At 43.5% G+C, this 24,024-nt stretch overlaps 1 protein-coding gene across 2 annotated transcripts; it reads left to right on the forward strand.

The window, feature by feature from the left end:
- Positions 1 to 551: 551 nt before the first annotated feature.
- DNAJC15 (DnaJ heat shock protein family (Hsp40) member C15) lies at positions 552 to 19,052 on the forward strand. 2 transcript variants are annotated; one of them, XM_083519783.1, is made up of 6 exons: positions 552 to 754; positions 9,602 to 9,653; positions 10,248 to 10,321; positions 12,564 to 12,640; positions 14,732 to 14,802; positions 18,802 to 19,052. In XM_083519783.1, exons 1-6 carry the CDS (start codon positions 659 to 661, stop codon positions 18,870 to 18,872), a joined length of 441 nt encoding a protein of 146 aa, XP_083375909.1. In that variant the 5' UTR covers positions 552 to 658; the 3' UTR covers positions 18,873 to 19,052. The 2 variants fall into 2 exon arrangements, with proteins under 2 accessions (XP_083375909.1, XP_083375910.1); XM_083519784.1 differs by lacking the exon at positions 552 to 754 and adding an exon at positions 1,108 to 1,131.
- Positions 19,053 to 24,024: the final 4,972 nt, after the last annotated feature.

Genomic DNA, 24,024 nt, shown 5'->3' on the forward strand with positions numbered 1-24,024 from the left:
GGTGTCTGGAAAGATGGCAGGGTTGTCTTACACTTCAGAAGGGTCCCCTAGCCTTTATGGCAGGCCTTTTCAAGCTGGGTCATTCCAGGGGGATAGGGGAAGAAACACCAGGAAAATCCAGAACACAGATTTGATACCATGTGAACGCCTCCTGAAAAACGGAGTGAGCATTTATCAGTCCCATGCTAAGCACCTAGAGCAGAATGACTTAATTCCTTTCTTGCATCTCTTTTGTAGGGTTGCCAGCCGCTAACCCAGAGCACTAAAATCCCCAAGATAACTATGTATTTCATTACAAGTAGGTAGCTGAGTTGCTCTGCCGCAGTTGAAACAAAATAAAAAAAATTCCTTCCAGTAGCACCTAATGCATGAAATGTGTATCTAAAGAAGTGTGCATGCACACGGAAGCTCATACCAGTAACAAACATAGTTGGTTTCTAAGGTGCTACGGGATTTTAAAAAATTTGTTTCGACTACGTATTTCGTTTACACGCCGCCTTTTTCCCAGCAGGGGCTCGAGGCGGCTGACTGATGTCGCGCATGCTCAGTGCAGCTTCCCCTGTCCACGGGAGGGCAAAAGCGAACAGAGGCGTGCCGAGTTTGTCCCTCGCGGCGCCCCGTAGCCGCCGCTTTCTCCATTTCGCTTTGCCTGGCCGCGATGGGGAGCGCGAAGGGCGCCTCGGAGGGAGAGCGCCTTCGCTACGCCGAGTACAAGGGCGGCGGCGGCGGCGGGCCCGGCATGAACGAGGGGCTGGTGAGTGGACGGGGTCGGCTGGGGGGGTGCCTCCGCGGCGTGCGCACGCACCCTGCGGCCTAGCTGGAGTTGGCGCCCACTCGAGCGCCCGGCTGTCGCCATGGCGACGTCCCTCCGCCGCGCCTGCGCAGTAGGGAGGCCTCGTCCTGGCCTTCCTTTCACTGTCGCCCCTCGTCCTTCTTGGGCGGCGCAGGACCCCCCGTCGCCCTTGCAGACCCCGCTGGTGCTCGAGGGGCGAGAAGCGGCGGCCTCCAACGTCGTTGACTGAAGCCCTTTCGAAAAGGGAACCCCCCCCCCAGCTCCCCACAGTCTCATGAGAGGAAGCCCGAGAGAGGAGTGCAGGGCCTGTGCGGAGACCCTCCTGCCCTATGCCAGGGGTCAGCAACCTTTTTCAGCCGTGGGCCGGTCCACCGTCCCTCAGACCATGTGGGGGGCCAGACTGTATTTTGGGGGGGAAATGAAGGAATTCCTGTGCCCCACAAATAACCCCAAGATGCATTTTGAATAAAAGTACAGTGGTACCTTGGGTTAAGTACTTAATTCGTCCCAGAGGGCTGTACTTAACCTGAAACTGTTCTTAACCTGAAGCACCACTTTAGCTAATGGGGCCTCCTGCTGCCGTCGGAGCACGATTTCTGTTCTCATCCTGAAGCAAAGTTTTTAACCTGAAGCACTATTTCTGGGTTAGCAGAGTCTGTAAGCTGAAGGGTATGTAACCTGAGGTACCACTGTACACATTCTACTCCACTGTCCCCAATTCCAAGGGGAATGCAAACCCTGGGTATGTGCCTGGAAGTCCTGGAATCTTGCCCTGCTTGGAGGTTGGGATGTTGTGTGTCCATTATGCCTGCAGTGTGAGGGAGGCTGGCATCTGCCCTTGCGGAAGCTCAGAGGGGCTGAGAGCAGACCCCGAGCCCTGCTGGGATGAGGTAGTGGACAAGTCATTCATGGAGAAGCCTACCTGGAAGATGGCTGAGATGAGCTGCAGAGAGAGTGAATCGGAAAGCAAGCAAAATGTTAGTTGATTTGCACCCTACGGCTTGAAAAAGGTACAGGAGCCCAGCAGAACAAGCGGCACGGTGCGGAGGACACAGTCATGGTGCTTTTGGTATTGCAGGAAGACAGTCTGAGCAGCACAAACAACCACTGCACAGGGAGTGCCATAGCAACTTCCCACACAGTTGTCTCCGTTGCTCTATGTTCTCCCCCAACAGGGGAAAGAAGTCTGAGGGGAGGACACTAGGAAAGCGCTTCTCTCACATGCGCTCTCATAGTCACTTGTGCTCACATACCTATCAAGCACCAACATTCGGGGCTCGTCTCTTGCAGCTGCTGACCTTTGCTTATTCCAGGGGTCAGCAACCTTTTTCAGCCGTGGGCCAGTCCACCGTCCCTCAGACCATGTGGGGGGCCAGACTGTATTTTTTTTGGGGGGTGGATGAACGAATTCCTATGCCCCACAAATAACCCAGAGATGCATTTGAAATAAAAGCACATATTCTACTCATGTAAAAACACGCTGATTCCCGGACCGTCCGCGGACTGGATTGAGAAGGCGATTGGGCCGCATCTGGCCCCTGGGCCTTAGGCTGCCTACCCCTGCCCTACGCTCAAACTGGTGCTAGGGGGGAATTTTTTTTGGGGGGGGGGTGTTCTTCCCAACTTCGCCACCCGATTCTGGCTAATGAGTGTTGCAAGCATCTAGGCACTTTCTCCATTTGGGGTTTCTGGTGTTGGCAGTTCCTTATGCGAATTTCCACGACTTCATGGAAACATAAAAGAGTATTTCTATAGGGTGCTTGCGCCTGTCAACCCATCGTGCCACGGGGCACACTGATTTGTGCAGATAGGCGAGAAGAAAAGTGGAAATGTTCTTTCGCTTTGTTAACTAGAGATATATAGCACCGGTTCTTAACAGGATTGGCTTGTGAGGCTTCGGTATTTGCTCCAGTGGCCAGATAGATGTAAGTTTTGTTATATGTTTATAACCTGCTTTCCCCCCCAGATAGGAACTCAGAGTGACTTACAGATAAAATGGAAACAGCTAAAAACGGGGGGGGGGGGGACAATCATTAGAAATCAATTAAACAAAAATAGAACAACATATCTATATGATCTATTAAAACATAGTTAATTACAATAAATACACCACAGCACCAACCCTCTGGTTTCTCATACAAATATTTTGCCTTTTACACCATTCAGTTACTAAGCTTGCTTTCAGCTGCCCAACCCATTTCTGAAGCCAATTCTTCTATTCTGCAGTCCAGTTTTGCACTTCTGTTTTCTTCCTCCTACACATTTAACATAGTTAAATATATTAAAGCAACTGGTTTTGTTCTTAATTGAGAAACAAGCTCCTACCCAGTTACAACATATTAATGACAGGATTTCTGTACCTGTGACAGCTTGATGGCCGGCAGAGGTCATATTGCTGGAACCTCCCCATTTCAGACATATGGTGATAAAATAAGCATCACCAGTTGAATTTATACCTGATCTACATATGCTGCAGCCACACGTGTTCGCCAGGAAAAAGATGGCATTCCTATACCCAGAAAGTTACCTAGAACATGTTACATACCTTTCTGTCACAGCTGATAAGCTGATGGAAAAGCGTAAATACAAAATGGGCATTTTGAGGGATAGTCAAGTTATATTACATTATATAAATTTATATTAAGTTTGTATACCACCCTTTCTTGCAAATTAATACTATGGCATTTTAAAGACTTAAGCAGCCCACTTTGTCAGACTGCTGTATGCATCTGATGAAGGCAACTGTAACCTACAAATGTTTGTTTCGCTTAGGCTACAGTTTTGTAGGTCTGACATCTCCTTGTTGTTTTATTGTGATGAATCCCTAATACTGGAGCCCCATTCGTTGTATTTACACAAGAAAACATTACTTAGTGGACATGGCAGCCATCAAGGGAGAGAGGGAGGGTAGTGCTTACATTAATCTTTTTATGTTTTAAGAGATTCTCAAATTCTGGATATTAAAAGGAAGGTCTGCAAAATGAATTAACATTTACATAGGTAGTTTTCCACTGCTATCTTGCAAATCATAAGCATGCTGCTGGAGAGACTGCTCAAAAATAATGAATCACAATCCCATTTGCCTGAGAGTAAGCCTTGTTGAATTCAGTAACATCTATTTCTATTTAGAAATGATTAGAATTGTGCTGTTAGGCCCGTTCTTCCAATAATTTTGATTAAAAGGCAAATTTAACTGTGACTGCAGTACTTGCTGAAGCTGCGACATATTGGGTTAAGAGTATATATAGATATACATACTGTTATTTATAAATATTGTTGGCCACTATTGCTGTGGCTGAGCCCATTTATTTATGTGGTATCCAATTAACAATTGGTATTTAAAATGTGATATTAAAAATGTGTCACTGATGTGAATTATGCATTAATTCACATTTCAAAAAAAGAGATGACTGTAATTGGTAAAATGTGTGACTGAATTGTAAAATATATTAAAACGTTGACAATATACAAAATTCATTTTTTGCTTTGTAATTTTTTTGGGGAAATGGTGACTTGGCATTCCTTTGTTGCACCTGTAACCTAGCTTTAAGGGGTCATTTGGCAAATAGCTTACATATCTGAGTTTCTAACACTGCTCCAATGAGACTGCATGATTTATGTAGGAATATATCAAAATGAAATGTCATGGTAGGCTTGGGGATTGTAGGCAAATAAAAATGTGTATTATGTAAACATTTTAATTGCAGGGTTGGGATGCATATCATTCTTTCATTGCAGAGATCAATAGAGCAGGTCAGAAACCTAAATGACATTTACTTTAGTTGTTTGCTGCCATATTGAGCCACTCAACCACCAGTCCCTTCCTGATCAACTTCTGTTATCTGTTTTAGTTTTGTACTAATATGCTATGAACCTCTAGATCACTTAACACAAAGTACCTGTTTTCTTCTGGCATAGATTGGAGGTCAGGGGCAGCAAACATAGCCTTTTCCCATTAGCAAAATGAACAATCTAATTACCTTGTGTCTCTTATTGTAAGAATTAATGTTTGTAAACTGCTTCAAGAGGTTTAGATTAAAGATGCCATACAAGTGGAAAGAATTAGTCTTGAAAATGATGAGTTAGGTTTTTGTAACCAGGCAAAACATGACAAGAATTCCAACAGCGAACTGTAATCACTTGAAGTGGTGCATCTGCTGGGGTGTTAAAGAATATTAATGTGATTTCTTAGGGAATGAAAGCAAGCGCTGAATCAGTACAGCATATTCACTCTGTGCAGGGCCATAAAGTGTAGCCACGTTAACAGGTGAGATGAAGTTTGTTAGAATTTCTAAGTTCATCCTGTTTAAAGATCTGTATGCTAGAATGTGTTACTATCATTTCACAATGAGTTTATAGAGAAAAGTTACAATTTACTTCAATTAAATTAAGTGCAGCACCTTTAAAGCTCTTTTGCATTTTAGCTTAGAACAGTACTGAGTACCTTTATTGATAGTTCCACATGTTATTTATTTACATGTGACTGGGAAAAGAAAGTCTTAACAATTTTATTTTCTGTGAAATCAATATTATTAGTGCATCAGAGAGAGAATTGTAGAGTTGGAAGGGACCCTGAGGATCATCTAGGATCATCTAGTCCAATCTCCTGCCATGCAAGAATATGCAGCTGTAAATGTTCAGCAACTGTATGTGTGGATGATACAAAAACCTTAAATCTCTTTATGCAGAAGCAAGCGATGCAGAAATTAGACATATGGCAAGAAAATAATTGAATAGTGCTATAGGATTTGGGCTGGGTCTTGCTGTCATTGAACACTTTAAAAATTGTTTTAAATGTGACCTTGCATTTCTCATTGAATCCATGTTTATAGCAAGATTTCTCATACTGCAGTTTGTGGAAACACCACTGGGGATACATAAATGGTTTTATAGTTCTTACTGGCAGTAGACCTTTAAGTTCTGAGGATTCCTGACTTTGCAAGATTTTGCCTTTGATGGTGGGTCAACTGCATATAAGAGCAATTTTAAAAAAACAATTGATACAGTTTAAAATAACAGCACATATGTAAAATCGCTTCAAATCCAGTGCAGACAGCAACTAGGGAAAAGATCTTCATTTAGAAGGCTGGTTGAAAGAGGAATGTCTTTAGCAGTGCCAAAAGGTGGTTGCGGCTGCACTAAAGGTCCCCTTCCAACATTGTTTGCAATTGTGTGCAATGGCGCTCCTAATGGGTTGGAACTACAGGGTACCCTCTCCTGTGGAATGTGGTGATGGTCTTACCCCCTACATAGTCAACCCATCTTATAGATATTAGCATGGTCATGGGCCATGTAGGGCTTTGTACACCAATAACAACACCTTGAAACTAGTCTGGTAGAGAATGGACAGCCAAAGCAATTCTGTCAGTAGCACCATAATACGATGGTGATACAGTGGTACCTCGGGTTACATACCCTTCAGGTTACAGACTCCGCTAACCCAGAAATATTACCTCGGGTTAAGAACTTTGCTTCAGGATGAAAACAGAAATCGTGTGGTGGCAGCGCAGTGGCAGCAGGGGCCCCATTAGCTAAAGTGGTGCTTCAGGTTAAGAACAGTTTCAGGTTAAGAACAGACCTCCAGAATGAATTAAGTTCTTAACCCAAGGTACCCCAGTGAGCAGTCAAGCTGTTGGATTTTGCAGTAGCCTCAAGGGCAGCCCTATATAGAGCACACTGCATTGCGGTAATACAGTGTTCTTGATAGAGTTGTGCTCCTGTTGAAATAACAGGACTGAACTTGAAAATGGGAGGCTTTGTTATTTGAGGCCCAGATGGATTTGGTGCTGAAGGGCCTATTCCTTGCTGCATCAGGCTTGCGAGCTATAGCCGTTCCTGGACTAGAGTAACGTGGCTGCAGTTATTCATGGCTTAATAACCTCCAAGCTAGATGACACTTAACACAGTCTTATGTGGACCTATCCTGGAATAGGGTCTGGAAGCTGCAGCTGTTGCAGAATGCAGCCACAAGTGGTTTGAGCAGTGCAACAAACGGGACTCTTCAGGAGCTGCACTGGCCAATTCAGGGTGTTGATCTTAATGTATAAAGCCCTGAATGACTTCATCACCACTGATGTTGGTGTTGCAACTATTACATTTGCTGGTTTGTTGAGAAACAAAGTACAGTCATACCTTGGTTGACGAACGGCTTAGTTGCCAAACATTTTAGCTCCCAAATGATCGAAAACCGGAAGTGAGTGTTCTGGTTTTTGAACAGTTTTCGGAAGCTGAATGTCTGGTGCAGCTTCCGTGGCTTCCAATTGGCTGCAGGAACTTCCTGCAGCCAATCGGAAACCGCATCTTGATTTTTGAATGGTTCCAGGAGTTGGATGGACTCCCGGAATGCATTCTGTTCGTCAACCAAGGTACGACTGTACATGAATGCCTCTCCCCGTATCTGCCAATCCAAGCCTTGCTATCTTCAGGGGAAGCCATATCCTACCAATGGGTATAGCTGATATTATGGTGATTCAGGATACAGTCTTCTTTATGGTGGCACCTCATATGTAGATGTTCCACCATTTTGGAGGTGCAATTTTATCCCTCATCAATGATTTCTCAGTGGCAGCTTAAAACACATATTATCAACCCAGGCATTGGGTATGTGTGCAACCCTAAGCCTGCTTATTTTTTAATGGTTTGATGCAGTGATTTTAATCCTGTTAAATCTAATGTTTATATTTTGTGATATGCAGGTTGAAGAGTGGTCTGAAAGTAAAATAAAACGTGTAATAAACTGTCTAGGTAATAAACTGTCATGGTTCCATGTTTCCCAAAGTATGGAAATTGCTGGAAGCAGAAACTCAGGTGTATAAGCTAATTGCCAAATGGTGCCTTAAACATAGGTTGCAGTTGCCACGGTGTAATGTCCAAGCGCTTTTTTTAAACTGTGAAATTTATCATTCGTTTCTAGGTTTCTATACTGCTTTATATTTTAAAGCAAAAATTTCACAGCGGTTTACAACACATTAAAACATCCAATAGAGCAATCTGGAATAAAACAAATTCAAGCTTCAAGGGAAATATTTCAGATGTTTCGCAAAGTGACATTTTGATTTCCCCATATTTATTTACCTGCTCAGTTTATATAGCTGCTCCATAGCAGAAGGACTACAGGGAGCCAGGAGGTGTAGCGGTGAGAGTGTTGGACGAGGAGATCAGGGTTCAAACCCCCGTTCTGTCATGAAGCTCACTGGGTGACCTTAGAACAGGGGTCTGCAACCCGCGGCTCCGGAGCCGCACGTGGCTCTTTTACACCTTTGCCGCGGCTCCGGGGCGGATACTAGCGAGGGGAGGAGGCGCATTGTGCGTCCCGACACTCCCCACTGTGACAGGCGCTGTACTGGCTGTGACGTCACATGGGGGCGGTGCGTGCGTTAGTCACGCACCGTCCCGACGTCACCTTCCCGCCCGCTACATTGTAAGGGGCATGTACACTGGTCACTGCATTGAAAGGGGGCATGTACGCTGGTCACTGTTTTGAAGGGGAGTGAAGAACACACACGCAAAAAAAGGTAACTTGTAAATTTAACGTTTATTTCTATGAGGAGGAGTAATTCTGAGGGGTCAAACAAAGAAATAATAAAAAAGTGACAAAAAAGTTATTTTTATAATGACGAGTTTTGCAGCTCCCAGTTTTTTTTTCTTCGGAAATGGGTCCAAGTGGCTCTTTTTGTCTTAAAGGTTGCAGACCCCTGCCTTAGAACATAGCTGTCAACTTTTCCCTTCTCTTGCGAGGAATCCTATTCGGAATATGGGAATTTAAAAGAGGGAAAAGTTGACAGCTATGCCTTAGAGTCAGTAGCAACCTCTTAGCCTACCTTTCAGGGTCGTTGTAAGGATTAAGTGGGGCGGGGGGCCACCATGTACAGTGGTACCTCAGGTTAAGTACTTAATTCGTTCCAGAGGTCGGATTAACCTGAATTATAAGTATAGTAATTATATTATTATTATTGTTATTATTATTATTATTATTATATTTAATAATTTAATTTAAAATTTAATTTAATTTAAAATAAATTAATTTAATAATATTAAATATAATATTATTAAATGTAATAATTATATATTATTAAATATAATAATTATATATTATTATATAAAAATATAATTATAATAATGAATTAACCTGAAACTGTTCTTAACCTGAAGCAGCACTTTAGCTAATGGGGCCTCCTGCTGCCGCCGGAGCCCGATTTCTGTTCTTATCCTGAAGCAAAGTTCTTAACCTGAAGCACTATTTCTGGGTTAGCGGAGTCTGTAACCTGAAGCGTATGTAACCCGAGGTACCACTGTATTCCTTGGAGAAAAAGGTGAGGTATAAATGCTATAAATAAGCTCTGCTGCTGACCTACTTAAGAAAGCTGGAGAGGCCAGCCAGAGGGAGATGTCTGTCGCCAACCTGGCAGCCAGAGATCTCCACGTAGTCCCAGTTGGACCCTTGTCAGTCGCAAAAAGCATCTGGCGCCTGGGAAATTTCTAACACTGGTTAGAAGCAAGAGGTGTGGTTCAGTCTGCTGAAAATCCAGTTACATCAGGCGTGAGATAGTGCTGCAGGGAAGATTTTGTGAGGAAAGAAAAGGAAGTTGCCTATTGAGCTATGGGCAGGGCTGTATGTACTGTGCCTTAGAAAACATATTAACATATTAAAATACTAAATATTGACACCTAGAAATCTGGTGTCAATATTTAAAATTACTTTGACTCCTTTTGTATTTTCCTCCACTGTTTGTTAGATGTATTGCCAGCTTGACTAGTTCCAACTTAATACATTCCTATATAATTGTATTATGTTATTATTTTAAACAGGCTCGATCTATGATAAGTATTGGCCTTGGTGTTGCAGCCATTGCTTTTGCTGGTAAGTTTGGGTGTGTGTGTGTGTGTTTAGAAATAAATGTGTCACCCATTACTGCATTTCTTAAGACAAACTGAATAGTAATGGAATGTGTTTTAATGAGAAAAGGACTTGAACTTCTTTTTATAGTGTAATATTTTATACTTTCTATATTTATAATGGACCTGCTGGGCCCTGGATTGCTTACTCTAGCTAGCAGTGACTCTCCAGTATCCCAAGCAGGGGGCTTTCAGACCAAGGAAATAAATTTGAGTAGAAAGATTTCCCCTGAAATTCACAAGGCAGGTTCATAAAAGACTTGCTTATTAACCTAAGAATTTTGCTATTCCTAATGATTCTCTTAAAAGACAGCTTTCCTGGTGATGCTATAAATGGGAGATATGCCTGCCAGCTCATCGTGGTGCATTGCTGGGCTTGCCTCCAAAAGCAGCCACTCAGGGAACGTTTTGAATCAGGAAAGGGCAACAATTTGGACCTTCAAACAAATGAGATGAAAAATTGGGTTCTTCTCTGTTTTCTTGCAGAAATTACTGTTGCTGCATGCTTGCTTAGCAGATGAACAGATGTTAAATTGCCTTTTGTTTCAATATTTTATAGGTCGTTATGCATTCCAGCTCTGGAAACCACTAGAACAAGTAATCACGGAAACAGCAAGGAAAATTTCAGCCGCTGTAAGTTTAGAGCTCAGGTCTCTCTGGTGAGATTAGAAGCTTGAGAGAGACAGAGATAACGTTGCAGGATAAGTATACCTAACCCTGACCCAACTAGGTGATGACTACAATAACAGAACAGGGACTCATTCACTTCCTGTCCCACCATGGCTGTAAGTCTGGGTTGGCCAGGCAGTCAAGGGACTCTCAGGTATATGGTTACCACATTTCCTTTACATTTATTCCAGTCCTGGATGGAAGTGAAACCTGGGGGTGCAAGGCAAGCAGCCAGCCTACTTGTCCTTCACTAGAATCCAAAGTAGTTAGCTTTCTTCTGTCAAATCCCACTTATACCTCATGTAGCATTGAGCCAAAGGGTCTAGGGCAGATGAGCATGACAGTATCTTCTTGAGTCTTGCAGGCAATAGCCAATTTTAAGAAGCTTGTTTAGAAAAGGCAAGAGGACAGGCGTAAAAAGCAGAATTAAGTTTTAAGAAAAATGAACATTTTAGTTCAACTATCCCTTTCATGTCTTCCATATTAACTTTCCCCCCTTCTTTTCGTTCTGTGCACACATGTTTTCCCTAGGTCAGGCCAATCATATCTTTTTTAAAATTCTGCATTCAAATAATGGATTGAGATAGTAAACCATTACTATGCGTAATTCCTATGCATTTCTACAGAGCGAATAAGTGCATCCTTCCAGTTTTAGTCAGTATAGTTGTATAAATCAGGTTCCAGATCAACTAGTTCGCTTGGAGGAAATCTTTTGATCCCTCAATGCAAATGAAATTAGATTCAAAGGGACTTTGATCAATATTAAAGCTACAGCTTTAAATAGAAGTTCAGTATATTCAGAATCACACAAAACGTAGGAAAGAGCACCCTACTAATACTTTAGGACTTAGGAGTTAAGAATCATTTTTGAAAACTACAAAGAGACCTTATGACTTACTTTTTTCTCTCAGCTATTGTGTCAAATATGACTACTTTACAGTAGATACAATATGATTTTATCTCCTCTAGCAATGATAACTCTTCAACAACAGCAAAAGTCTTGTTCCGTTGATCATATTTCAAAACCAAATCTGATCTTTTTAAGGCAGAGGTTGGATGGCCATCTGTCAGAGATGCTTTAGTTGAGATTCCTACATTGCAGAGGGTTGGACTAGATGACCCTTGGGGTCCCTTCTAACTATGATTCCATACCACTTGCCACATCAGTCTGGAGGCAGAGGCCTCCATATATAAAATATACCATTCACATTAAAATCAATATACACAGGGCAGAGCTGAAACATAAACAGTCTGTTGGAACTAAACACTAAGTCTGGGAACACAGATATATTCTTAAAAGGTAAAGGTAAAGGTACCCCTGCCCGTACGGGCCAGTCTTTGACAGACTCTAGGGTTGTGCGCCCATCTCACTTAAGAGGCCGGGGGCCAGCGCTGTCCGGAGACATTTCCGGGTCACGTGGCCAGCGTGACTAAGCGGCATCTGGCGAGCCAACACCAGCGCTGCACACGGAAACGCCATTTACCTTCCCGCTATAAAGCGGTACCTATTTATCTACTTGCACTTAAGGGTGCTTTTGAACTGCTAGGTGGGCAGGAGCTGGGACCGAACGACGGGAGCTCACCCCGCCGCGGGGATTCGAACCACTGACCTTTCGATCGGCAAGCCCTAGGCACTGAGGCTTTTACCCACAGCGCCACCCACGTCCCCCTAAGATATATTCTTAGTAGGCATCAAAACTTCATCAGTGTTGGCACCTGCCTGAGCTCAGAGGGGAGGTGATTTATTAAGAAGGGTGCCATCACCGAAAAGCCTCTTCCTCTGACTGTAACACTTGAATAGTACAAGAGAGGTGAAGATGCTCCCTTACATCACCTGCTCCCAAACTGTTAGGGCAGGCATAGGCAACCTTGGCCCTCCAGAAGTTTTGGGACTACAATTCCCATCATCCCTGACCACTGGTCCTGTTAGCTAGGGATCATGGGAGTTGTAGTCCCAATACATCTGGAGGGCCGAGTTTGCCTATGCCTGTGTTAGGGCTTTACAGGTGAGGACCAAAACCTTAAACTTGGCTCGATCTGTTATTGGTAGGCAGCGCAGCTCGTTTGAGAGCAATCCCGTGCGACTGCAGCATGACAAAACGTTGAGATGCCTAGCTGCCACTTTTTGCCCTAGCTACAAAATTGAATCAAGGTCATTATACCTCACACACAGATCAAATTACTTCATCTTGTCTCTCCCATACAGAATCTTTCTTCCTATTATAAAGGCGGATTCGAACAGAAAATGAATCATCGAGAAGCTAGTCTTATTTTAGGCACAAGGTAAGTGTTTTGCATTGAAACAGAATCTATTCAGTGCCAAAGCCTGAAAGAAAAGTGGTGTGAAATGTGGGGTAGGCCCATCTTATCCAGTAGTTTTATTAAAGATAAAAAACACTAAAAGAAGTGGCCTTCAAAAATGACCCAGTTTGCTGTGTTGAAAGAACTCTTGGTATTTATTTACCTTTATATACTTGTATACCTCTGCCAATAAATTCAAAATAGCTTACAAAATAAAAAAGTGGCTTATACCAAATTGAACAGTACAAAAAGGATGAAGATGGAAGGGGGGAAATTAGCAAATTTGGGTACTAATTCTCCCGTATTAAAAACAGTTTTAAGTGGCGCATTCAGTTATACTTCTGCAGTTTTGCACGTTTAATTTTACATGATTCAGAACTTGGATGGCTTAAAATCTATGCTTTGTGCACATGAGCTAGTCAGAAGGAGTCATGTGTAGACTAAGAGTGTACCCTCTGTATGGTTCAACCAGTCATTTGGGGACATTTCCTCCTTCCAGCAGCGCATGTGACCCATTCCCTCCCCCTCCCACCCCTCAATATTTTACCTGATAGACCAGCCCTGCCAAGCAGCCTCCCAACTTCCTCCTCCAAGCCCATAATCATTCACTCTGCTCAGTTCATTAAACTACACGGCCCAGTGCCTACAAGCGGAACTACATTATAACAAGCACTCAGTCTCCCACACACCAGGCATGTAGACCTGGATTTGTGGGCATCAGCCCTACTCCCAGCCAGGCTAAAGGTAAAGGATTTTCCCTGAAATTCACAAGGCAGGTTGTGACCGATTCTGGGGTTGCGGCGCTCATCTCGCTTTATTGGCCGAGGGAGCCGGCATACAGCTTCCGGGTCATGTGGCCAGCATGACCAAGCTGCTTCTGGCAAACCAGAGCAGCGCACGGAAACGCCGTTTACCTTCCCGTTGGAGTGGTACCTATTTATCTACTTGCACTTTGATGTGCTTTCGAACTGCTAGGTTGGCAGGAGCAGGGGGGAGCTCACTCCGTCGCGGAGATTCGAACCACCAACCTTCTGATCGGCAAGTCCTAGGCTCTGTGGTTTAACCCACAGCGCCACCCGCGTCCCCAGCCAGGCTACTCTTCCACAAACATGAGCTCTGACAAACAGATTGGAGTAAACTTTGTGATGGCCTCACTGAAGAGAATACACCAGTTGCCCCCCACAAACAGCAGCTATCCAAACAACAGACAAAGGGGATGAGGCCCTTCCATAGATCTCTGGGCTGGATATTCCCAACAGGGCTGCTGCAACACAGCGGTGCCCAGGCTGGTGGACCTGTTGGGAAGAAGATGTACTCTTACAGCCTGATTTGATAGTCCACTCTCTCCACTGAATGGTAAGAGTTGGAAGGAATCCCAAGGGTCGTCTGGTCCAAACCTCTGCAATGCAAGAATCTCAACACGCGGCCCCCCACCCAATTTGAAACCCTGCTTAGCTTTGCAAATGTGCTAGCAGTTTTATTGCTGCACCACTAGGAGGGGATTTCTCCATCTCATGCTCCAGCAAGACACTTTCTGTCAGTGCCGTGTGTTTTGACTGTTGGCACTGCTTGCAGGTGTCTCGTACCACTGATCAGCACAGGTGAATACTCATGTGTAAATGTGTGTAGACCACTCTCAAAAGATCCCCAAAACGCAAAGCTATGGATTACTTTGAAACTTCATTCTTCAAGGATGTAATACTGTCGCTTCTCCACCAGATGGCAAATACCTCTAGATGTTAAAATAAAATAATAAAAATTCCTTCCAGTAGCACCTTAGAGACCAACTAAGTTTGTTCTTGGTATGAGCTTTTGTGTGCATGCACACTTCTTCAGATACCTTGATATCTCAAGAAGTGTGCATGCACATGAAAGCTCATACCAAGAACAAACTTAGTTGGTCTCTTAAGGTGCTACTGGAAGGATTTTTGTTTGTTTCGACTATGGCAGACCAACACGGCTACCTACCTGTAACTACCTCTAGATGTTGTTTATCAGAAGAAAACAATTTTGCTAATTTAGAGCCCGCAAGAATCTTTATTTATGATAAACACTCTAAATTTATCTTTACAGTCCATCCGCTGGGAAGGCCAAGATTAGAAATGCTCACAGACGAATCATGCTTTTGAATCACCCTGATAAAGGTAAGCTTTGCGTTTCATAAATATTAGTTGATAGGTAACGTGCTGCCAGACCTTCTCTCTTCACATGTGTATGAAGCAAAACACTAATCACTAACTTCACAAATTCGCTGCAGCGCATTTCAAAACATATCTTGGAAGTGTTGCCTGCGGTATGAGACAGATTTGCATCCGGTCTCTGTGATCCAAAGGAAGGAATGTATAGCTGCCTTTGGGGTCATTTACTTGATCACAAACTAAGTAGCTGTCAAACATAGTGTGAAGAACCACTGTGTGAAGTAGCTCACTTTTGAAGAAGGGGAAACATTAACCATGAAGCTGCAAAAATCCATGTCTATATGAACAGAGCATGTGCAGCCATAAATAGACAAACACATTTTTGAGCAGAATGTCATACAAATGTATGTACTAGATTTTAGCGCTCTTAAAAACTATAAAACCAGGCACAGATGTTTTGACTAGCCAGGTTTTAATGTATGTATCTCCCCAAAAAGCTCTTATTATAACTTTAACTACACTACAGCTGGTTGGGAAGGAAAGCCCATATGTTCGTTGCTGTTTGTACTTTGATACAACAGATGGTATAGAGTTGCACAGTATTTAAAAAGCCAAAAGGGGGGAAGTGAAGACGTTTATATCTCGTTGACAGGTTTATAGTTTACTCCTTCTCATTTCAGGAGTATAAAATTAATTCTGACCTCATTAAGGTGAAAGGTGTGGAGCACACCATTTCTTATTTCTTCCTGCCCCTCTTTTTACTAGTAATTTATTCATTAAATAAATAAATAAAATTGGATTTACTCTGTAGATGCAGGAACGAGACAGTGATGGAAGAAAATGCTTTTGGAGGCAAACAAGTGCAATTCTGTGGTCAAAACACTGCTGCTTAAAACCTTGGAGAGTCACGGGCAAAGGGAAGAGGTTTGCAGTTCAGCTGCAGTGAAGGGGGAGGTGCTATAATGGCTCCCCAGCACCCACTTACACATGTGCAGAATGCTTTTGAGACAGCACCGGGCACAATCCTTCCTTCTGTTACATCCAGCCCACCCATCATTCCAAGACATAAAAGGGCTGGACATATATCAGATCTCTTGGCCCAGCTTGAAGTTTTAGTTGTCCAAGCGACCTTCATGGGATTTTCCCATTCCAGTTTCCCACAGGAGGTCAAGCTAATTCTGATCATTTTTAGGGGGTGGGCCTTGACTATGACACTTCTGCTGGCACCAGTCAACTTCCTAGACATCAATCATTGTCAGCAGCAGAAGCTGTGGCAGCTCCAAGAGCAGCCGTGGGAATGCTGCAGGTACAATGTCTTGCACAATGCCAATTTCCTTAATGGGGGTTTGCTTTGAAAAATTGAAAAAGCAATTGCAACGGGTGAAATAACATTAGATGCAAATATTAGAAGAGTTGAAAATACACAGCTGACACATGTAGATAATATCATGTTTTCATATCTGTGGCCTAGTTTGTATTTTTGCTCTGTCTCCATGCCTATTATCCTCTGACGGAGGCCGTATTATAGCCAGTTGTAATATGTGCCTGCATGGGACATTTTGAGAGGCTGTGGTAATAATCTCTATGCTGTGTAAGCTATATGCTGCTCTTTAGTGATTCCAAGGCTAACACAGATAAGGAACATCATCTGCTTGGGATTCTCCCAGTTACTGCACTTTCAGCAATGAGATTTGAGGCCAGCCAATTTACAGCATTGCTCTGGCAGAGTAATATTGTGTATTCAGGCATTATATACCTGAATAAACGTTGGGGCAAGTTTCTGGCGTACATATTTACACGTTCCTAGACACAGATAAAAATATATTGATTAGTGACTACGGTAAAATCTCCTGATGGGAGATCATAATACAGTATCAAAGAATCACAAATGTTGCTGTTACATCCGTATTCCACGATATGTTTGTTATCTACCAGGTATTTCTGTTCCTGTTTGTCGAGATCCTTATCAGGAGCATGTGCAATGCAACACTCCCTGCCCCTCTTCAGAGTTTGGGGCTTCAGGGTTCTCCTTTTACCCACAGGATGCCCCACTGCCACCTCACCAGAGCATAGTTTCCTTCCTCGTCTTTCACTTGTTTTTCTTTTCTTTTCCTTAGCCCACCTGTATAGCAACATCCGCCCAATTTTCTAGCCCCCTCTCCCTCCCCACATTAACCAAAGGTGATCTAGACACCTCACTTTGAGAAGCTGTATCCTGTCGACATGTACTAATTATTTGTGGGGTTTTTTCTGTTCCTGTTAAATAGTGTAAAGGCACTATGGACTTCACTTCAGTATGCATGTTAGGATTTTGTTGTGTGCATGCTCAGATTCCTGCTGTGAAAGTGCTGCAGAGTGTCTTGTATCTTTCCCACTTGTCTTCTTGCTTCTCTGATGCTAACATAATGTTATACAAGATGTGGGGTGTACAAAATGTCTTTGCCCATGCAAGGTTTCATGTATCCTGCGGCATCATGCTTCAGATGGTGTTTATTCTATGCAGGGGCCTATATGCATGTAGCATTGCACAACTTTGCTCCTTCCTTCCCTCCAGACCCTAAATGCAGAGGGGTCAGCACGTGGATTAAAAACTATAAAAAGAAGGGAACCGAGTGCAAGGTTCTCATAGCATAGTAATCTGTAGATGGAATTTCTATTGTATGTGATTCCTCCGAGCAGATGCTTAGAAAAGGTTGTTTGTAATGTTCTGCAGTGGAAAGCACGTTGTCCCAGAAAAACATCTAGGTGTTTGTTGCTGCACGGTGAGCTCCTGACAACAGACCTTTGGTTGTTATTTTCAGTGGCAGGAGGCAGATGGTTGGCACTCGAGGAGAGTGAAAAAATAAACATCGAGGCTGCTGAACTGTAATCAGATTGTTAGATGGACTGGAAAGCAGTGGCAGCAGTTGAGGACAGGGAAGAAGAAGGCAGTATTCTGTGCCTAACAGCATTAATGTGACGCATTTGGCTGGTATGCCTGTGCCTTAACTGAAAAATGGGCCATGTTTGCAGTGCACACCTAATGATTCTACGTTAAAATATTCCTGCTGGAGTTTCCTTCAAAGCATGCTGTCAAAAATAAATTAAACATGGTGCGGTACCTTAATCTGCCTGTGGTCTGAGGATTTGATGCTGTTACTGCACAACGATATATCTGTTCTTGTGGAATTGATCTTGGGAAAGCAATCCTAACTTTCTTATGATGGAGAGCAGTGTTTCCTTGCCTCTAGGTCAGGAGTGGGGAACTTCAGGGCCTGGTGAAGAGCCTCATCAATGGCTCTACCCACCACTGGCATGCGGCCCCTGAAAGGCTGCCCATGAGAGAATATGGCCCTCGGGTTCTAAATGTTCCTCAACCCTGACATAGACTTCAAAGCCCAGCACTGGCCTGGAATGACTTTGAAGAAATCAGTGCTTCACTTCATTCATTCATTCATTGAAAAGATGTCGATATTGCTCTTCAGCAGAAGTTTTGGGTCGGCTAAGATGAAACACAAGCAGCTTATTAAGAAACCTGGGAAAACACAACATCTTGTCTGGTGCTGAAAGTGTGTTGGCACCAGGTAGGCCTCACTGGGAAGGGTTTCATAAATGGTGTGCCACCACTGAGAAGGCTCTGAACTGCAACACTCCAAAATTTTGCTTGTGGATATTCCAGAGAACCCATTGCCTAACAAAACGAGACATTAGCCAGTCAATAGATTTAGGAAAGTCAGTTGTCTTGTGTCATATGCTATACTATACCTGGGAGTAAGTTGAACCCTAGTGGACTCTAATGGAATTTACTTCCAAGTAGACATGGATAGAATTGCGCCATCAGAAAAAGCAGTTTGATTGCCCTTAGGATTGTGGTTCATTGTGATACTTGTGTCAATTTCTTGTTAGAAAGTTAATGAAACTTGGTGAGATGACATGTGAAATTTACTTTCCATAACTGCGTAATAGGCTTATTGTTAAATCCAGCATTATGTAGTCTTCACTTTATTCTCTCTTCTCTTTATTTAGGTGGCTCTCCTTACTTGGCAACGAAAATCAATGAAGCAAAAGATTTGTTGGAATCAAGCAGTAAACATTAGGGCTCCAGGATTCTGTTTCGTTAGGAAGCATCGTAGATCATTCCGCTTACTCCTGTAAAGCAGCTTTCTGTTTTGTGTTGGGTGCTAATGTTGGATCTGATCTTCAGCTACAGTGTATTCAGAAAGTTGAATTTGTAATTTCAAGCACTTAATAATAAAATTCACTTTCAGTATTAGAAACCTAACATGTGCCGTTCTTGTAGGAAGTATACTTGCAGTGGTACTCAGGTTACAGCCGCTTCAGGTTACAGACTCCGCTAACCCAGAAATAGTACCTCGGGTTAAGAACTTTGCTTCAGGATGAGAACAGAAATCGCACGGCGGCGCAGCAGCAGCAACGGAAGGCCCCATTAGCTAAAGTGGTACCTCAGGCTAAGAACAGATTCAGGTTAAGAACGGACCTCTGGAACAAATTAAGTTCTTAACCTGACGTACCGCTGTATAAGTTTATTATTCTAGCCAAAGTCCATACTAAACCTGCCGCACTGTACCAATAAAACAACATCCAGCATCAATGAGCCAGCATCTGTTATGTAAGAGAGGTTACCAGAGACACCAGCAAAGTCAAATCTAGCTTGATTTCAAATAGAACTCCTGAATCACCACAACCATTTATAGTGATGTTATCTAACTCCTTTTTCATGGTTTTGTTTTTGCAGCCAGTGCATAGAGTGCCACTTTGTGTGTCAAGAAGGTATTATTGTCACTCCAAAGAAACAGACGGTTTCTGCTGGGGTGTGCCTGCCTGGTGGAGTGAACAAGGGCTTCAGAAAGCGATATAGATACAGTGGTACCTCGGGTTAAGTAGTTAATTCGTTCCGGAGGTCCGTTCTTAACCTGAAACTGTTCTTAACCTGAAGCACCAATTTAGGGCCTCCTGCTGCTGCCGCGCTGCCGGAGCACGATTTCCGTTCTTATCCTGAAGCAAAGTTCTTAACCTGAAGCTCTATTTCTAGGTTAGCGGAGTCTGTAACCTGAAGCGTATGTAACCCGAGGTACCACTGTACTGCTTTCTGAAACCTGTGTTCACTCCAGCACACTTACAGATAATGTGTGATGTCTTCCAACTGAGGTTGACCACAAATGCAAAGTCTGTCTGCATACAGGACCTTGTAGCAGCCATCCAAGACTGCAATCGGCATCATTTGGAAGCACAGCTCACTAAAGTCATTTCTTAGGGAAGCTGGTGAGTTTGATCAGCTAACTAGCTCTGAAATGCTCTGTTCTCAAGATTGGATACCGGGGGGGGGGGGAGGGGGAGAGAATTGGTGTTTCTAATGGGTTGCAGGTCCCTTCTGGAGTCTACCCAGAAGAGACAACCCAGGTGTCTTAGTTGACACCTGTTCAAGGTCAAACATCTTGATAAGCTGCTTCCCAGAGTTGGTTATTGCCCAATTCCATATAGCACAGAGCAGGAAAACACTCAATAGGCATAGTAGTATTTTTAAATATATATACTTTAACTGAGCAAAGCTCTTGCTTTAATTGTTGGCCACCCAGATTCTGTTCAAAAAAGAGCTGCTGATGTTGTTGATGGCAGAAAATATAGCCTTAAAAACCCCCAACAAATTCTGCAGTTTCCTAAACTTCCCAAACTCTGTGTTCATGATGGCAGGGGCAGGGAGGGGGCCCAGATCTGCAAGGGCAGTGGTGGGGCATTTTGCTTACAGCAGCAAAACATCCCGGGCTGCCCCTGCCCACACCCTGTTGGCTTTCTACCGCCATAATTGTTTTTGGGATTAGGATTTTGTTGGGCAGAGTGGCCTCTTCGCCCTGCTGCTGAACTTGCCCATCTGCTAACTGGCCTTGACACTTTGGCAGCCAGGGGTCCCTCTAGCTCCTAGAGGGATACTTAACAGGGTCAAGGAAGCTTATCTGCCTCCTGGCATATGTGCCTTCAGGATGCTTTGCTCACACTTTTTCCAGTTTTTTAATATTTTCTGTATGGTTCCCAGATGCATAATGCACATACATATTTTGGGTGGTCATATTTTGGATGCCAGGAGAGAGGGCTACTTTATTTTGCAATAGCAGCTTGTGAAGAATAGTTGAAAGCTCTTTCCCCTTGTTTTTTCAGCTAGGAAGCTTACAGTACTTGTTTTTCTGATAATATGGCAGAAAACACAGGGGAGGCTCTGACATGGGTTTAGCAGTGCAACACAGTGGAGTAAAGGTTTTCAGACTTGCAGCATTCAAGGCACCCTTTCCACACCAACTTATTTGCAAGTTACAAAGAATTCCTGAGTATCCTAAGGAAAAGGTTGTTCATATAAAACACTACCCTTTGTTATCTGTGTGTTGTCTCTCACCCATCCCCACAACCACTGTGGCTTTGCAGGAAGATGGAGAGATAAATGGGCAAACTGTGTTGCAGGAAACTATTACCCATTGCTAGATCTTGAGGATAAATTAGATTTGGGCTGGATATTAATGTGAACCTACCTGATTTGCACTTCCTGAAACAATACACGTAGTGAAAGGCCGGTATCCTTCAAAATTTGCACGTATCCATCTTGTGTGATTCACTTCTCCAACCAAATAATGTGTACAAAATGTGTGTGTTAGGGGAAAGTGTGCATAAAAAGCATATAGTTGTAAACATGAAATATAATGCACTTAACATGGGGAGAAATTGGAAAAATGTATACATCAGGCAAAGCCTCATTTCCAAATTTCCATATCTGGAGAAATTTGCACTAAAATGCTGACAAATTTCCATCAGCACTTTAAAAGAAATACCACAAGTATGAAGAAATGTGAAGAACGGGGGAAAGGGGAAAGAGAGAAACCAGGATTGGCAGATTCTGGTATTCTCATTAGGGACGGCCAAAGGATGCTTCCAGAGAATCCCATGGCTTCCATGAATGCAGCTTCTCCTCCACTAGACTAGGAGAAACACGAGTCTGATGAGACATTAGGGAATGTGAGTGGTTCCTCCTTGGCTTTTATTCTGCATTCACAGAAACATTTTCACCTAGAGGTGATGTCCCCAGCTGTCGGAACCGGGGGATGAAAAGCCAGCTGGCTTGGCCCCAGCTGGAGTGTCTCCCCTCTCAGCCTTGCCGCTGCAGAGATCCATCAGTCATCGTCTCCAACGTGCATCTATGACTCAAGCTGCAGAGCAGGCTTGAGCACACATTATCAGCAGTGTAAACTGCACAGCAGATGAGGCTTGAGGTGTGGACACGATACTAAACTACGCATTTACAGTGGTACCTCGGGGTACATATGCTTCAGGTTATAGACATTTCAGGTTACTGTCACTGCTAAAATGGCCACTGTTTCTTTAATGCTTAAAAAAGCTGGGTCAGCATGAGTCAGCGGCCTGCACCGGGTTGTATATATAGAGTGAGAAATGTTAGTTTGTTGGTTGGGTTGGTTGGTTAGTGAAAGCTGGTAGTGTTGATGTGTATAGTTGGTCAGTCGCTTTTGCAGAAAGACTTTTAAGAATAAAAGCAGAAAGTACTCTGCAAGGATATTTTTCTCGTGGACTCTTTTATGCCGACAAGGGTCCGAGGACCAGGCTGAGGCGACAAAGGGAGGTCAGAACCTTTTTTGCTTTTTTCAAACACTGACAGTGACAGACTCCGCTACCCCAGAAATAGAACCTCGGGTTAAGAACTTTGCTTCAGGATGAGAGCAGAAATTGTGGGGGGGCAGCGTGGCAGCAGCAGGAGGCCCCATTAGCTAAAGTGGTACCTCAGGTTAAGAATAGTTTCAGGTTAAGAACAGACCTCCAGAATGAATTACCATATTTTTTGCTCTATAAGACTCACTTTTTCCCTCCTAAAAAGTAAGGGGAAATGTGTGTGTGTCTTATGGAGCGAATGCAGGCTGCACAGCTATCCCAGAAGCCAGAATAGCAAGAGGGATCGCTGCGCAGCAATCCTTGCTGGCTTCTGAGATTCAGAATTTTTTTCCCCTTGTTTTCCTCCTCCAAAAACTAGGTGCGTCTTGTGGTCTGGTGCGTCTTATAGAGCGAAAAATACGGTAAATTCTTAACCCGAGGTACCACTGTATTATACATAAACCAGGACAAAGAAAACATGGCTTCTCTCCTTGCCATCTTCTTGGAGAGAGACTGAAACCAAAGCAATACAGAGCGGAAGTTCTGCTCACACCAGCAATCTGTGACATGTGACATGCAACAATCCACATATCTGCAGCAAAGGGTGGAATGGAACAGCAGCATCCTTAAGGAGTCTCCTCCAGACTTGCCTGCACCAACAGAGGCCTCCCCACTTGACCCTCTGCATGCCTTCTTAATTTACATTTTCCAGTGGAAGAATTTCAGGATTTTAACATGAAGAATTGCTGATCCAGTTCTGGTGGTGGGGATCCAAAGGGCCCATATGTGGCTTGTGCTGATACTATAAAAGGGAGAAAAACACCTGCCCAGATGAACCTAAATAGATGAATTGATACTACATTTTCCCTGTATACAAAAGTGCTCAACAGCTGAGGGGCTCCTTGGATCTTGGGAGTAAGGCAGGGTGCTGCTTTTTCTTGATTGTGTTCTCCACGGAGTGTTGAAACGCCGTTTCTAGCATGAAGACAGCACTTCAGCAAAGGCCCTGGGAATTTGTAGGCTGCTGCAAACCAGGTGTGAAGGCGGCAAGATGTAACATCTGCAAGTAGTTTTCATGCTCAATTGCAACCTATGTATGTTGATGACACACAATTAGGCTTTTGTTTTTTGCGCTGCGTCTAGCCAGTCGAGGTTACCTACCCACCTACGTAATAATAAACACCATTCTGCGGATGTTACCAGAATGCCCCATCACTTTCAGGCTGGATATCATTACAAACCAAGGCAGGAGGAGGTGCTACATGTATTCCAATTGATTTAACCCGTTTTGACCAGAGGAACATATGGATAGCATTGGAAGGCCCTGAAGCAATCTGCATCCATACATTCCTGTAGCTGCTTTGCAGTTACTGACATGAAGGGGCATTCCATTACTTGCTTTATTTAGTCCATTTATAGACTGTCGATCACTTCTCCTACCTAGGCTGTTATCCTTCCCATAGCTGTCAACTTACAGATTTGAAAATAAGGGACCAGCAGCCTCGGAAATAAGGGATCAGCAGCCAAAATAAGGGATTTTCAGAGCACAGGTATGTTCAACTTCTGAGCCCCTCTGAGCCAAAG

This window comes from Podarcis liolepis (genome assembly GCF_965112155.1).
Source record: "Podarcis liolepis genome assembly, chromosome: 8".
Lineage (NCBI taxonomy): Eukaryota > Metazoa > Chordata > Lepidosauria > Squamata > Lacertidae > Podarcis > Podarcis liolepis.

Excerpts from the sequence above, each read along its gene's own strand:
- DNAJC15 (XM_083519783.1), top strand. The coding sequence starts at position 659 with ATGGGGAGCGCGAAGGGCGCCTCGGAGGGAGAGCGCCTTCGCTACGCC. Across the intron at positions 755-9,601 it reads CCGGCATGAACGAGGGGCTG|GCTCGATCTATGATAAGTAT; the intron begins GTGAGTGGACGG and ends TATTTTAAACAG. Across the intron at positions 9,654-10,247 it reads TGCAGCCATTGCTTTTGCTG|GTCGTTATGCATTCCAGCTC; the intron begins GTAAGTTTGGGT and ends AATATTTTATAG.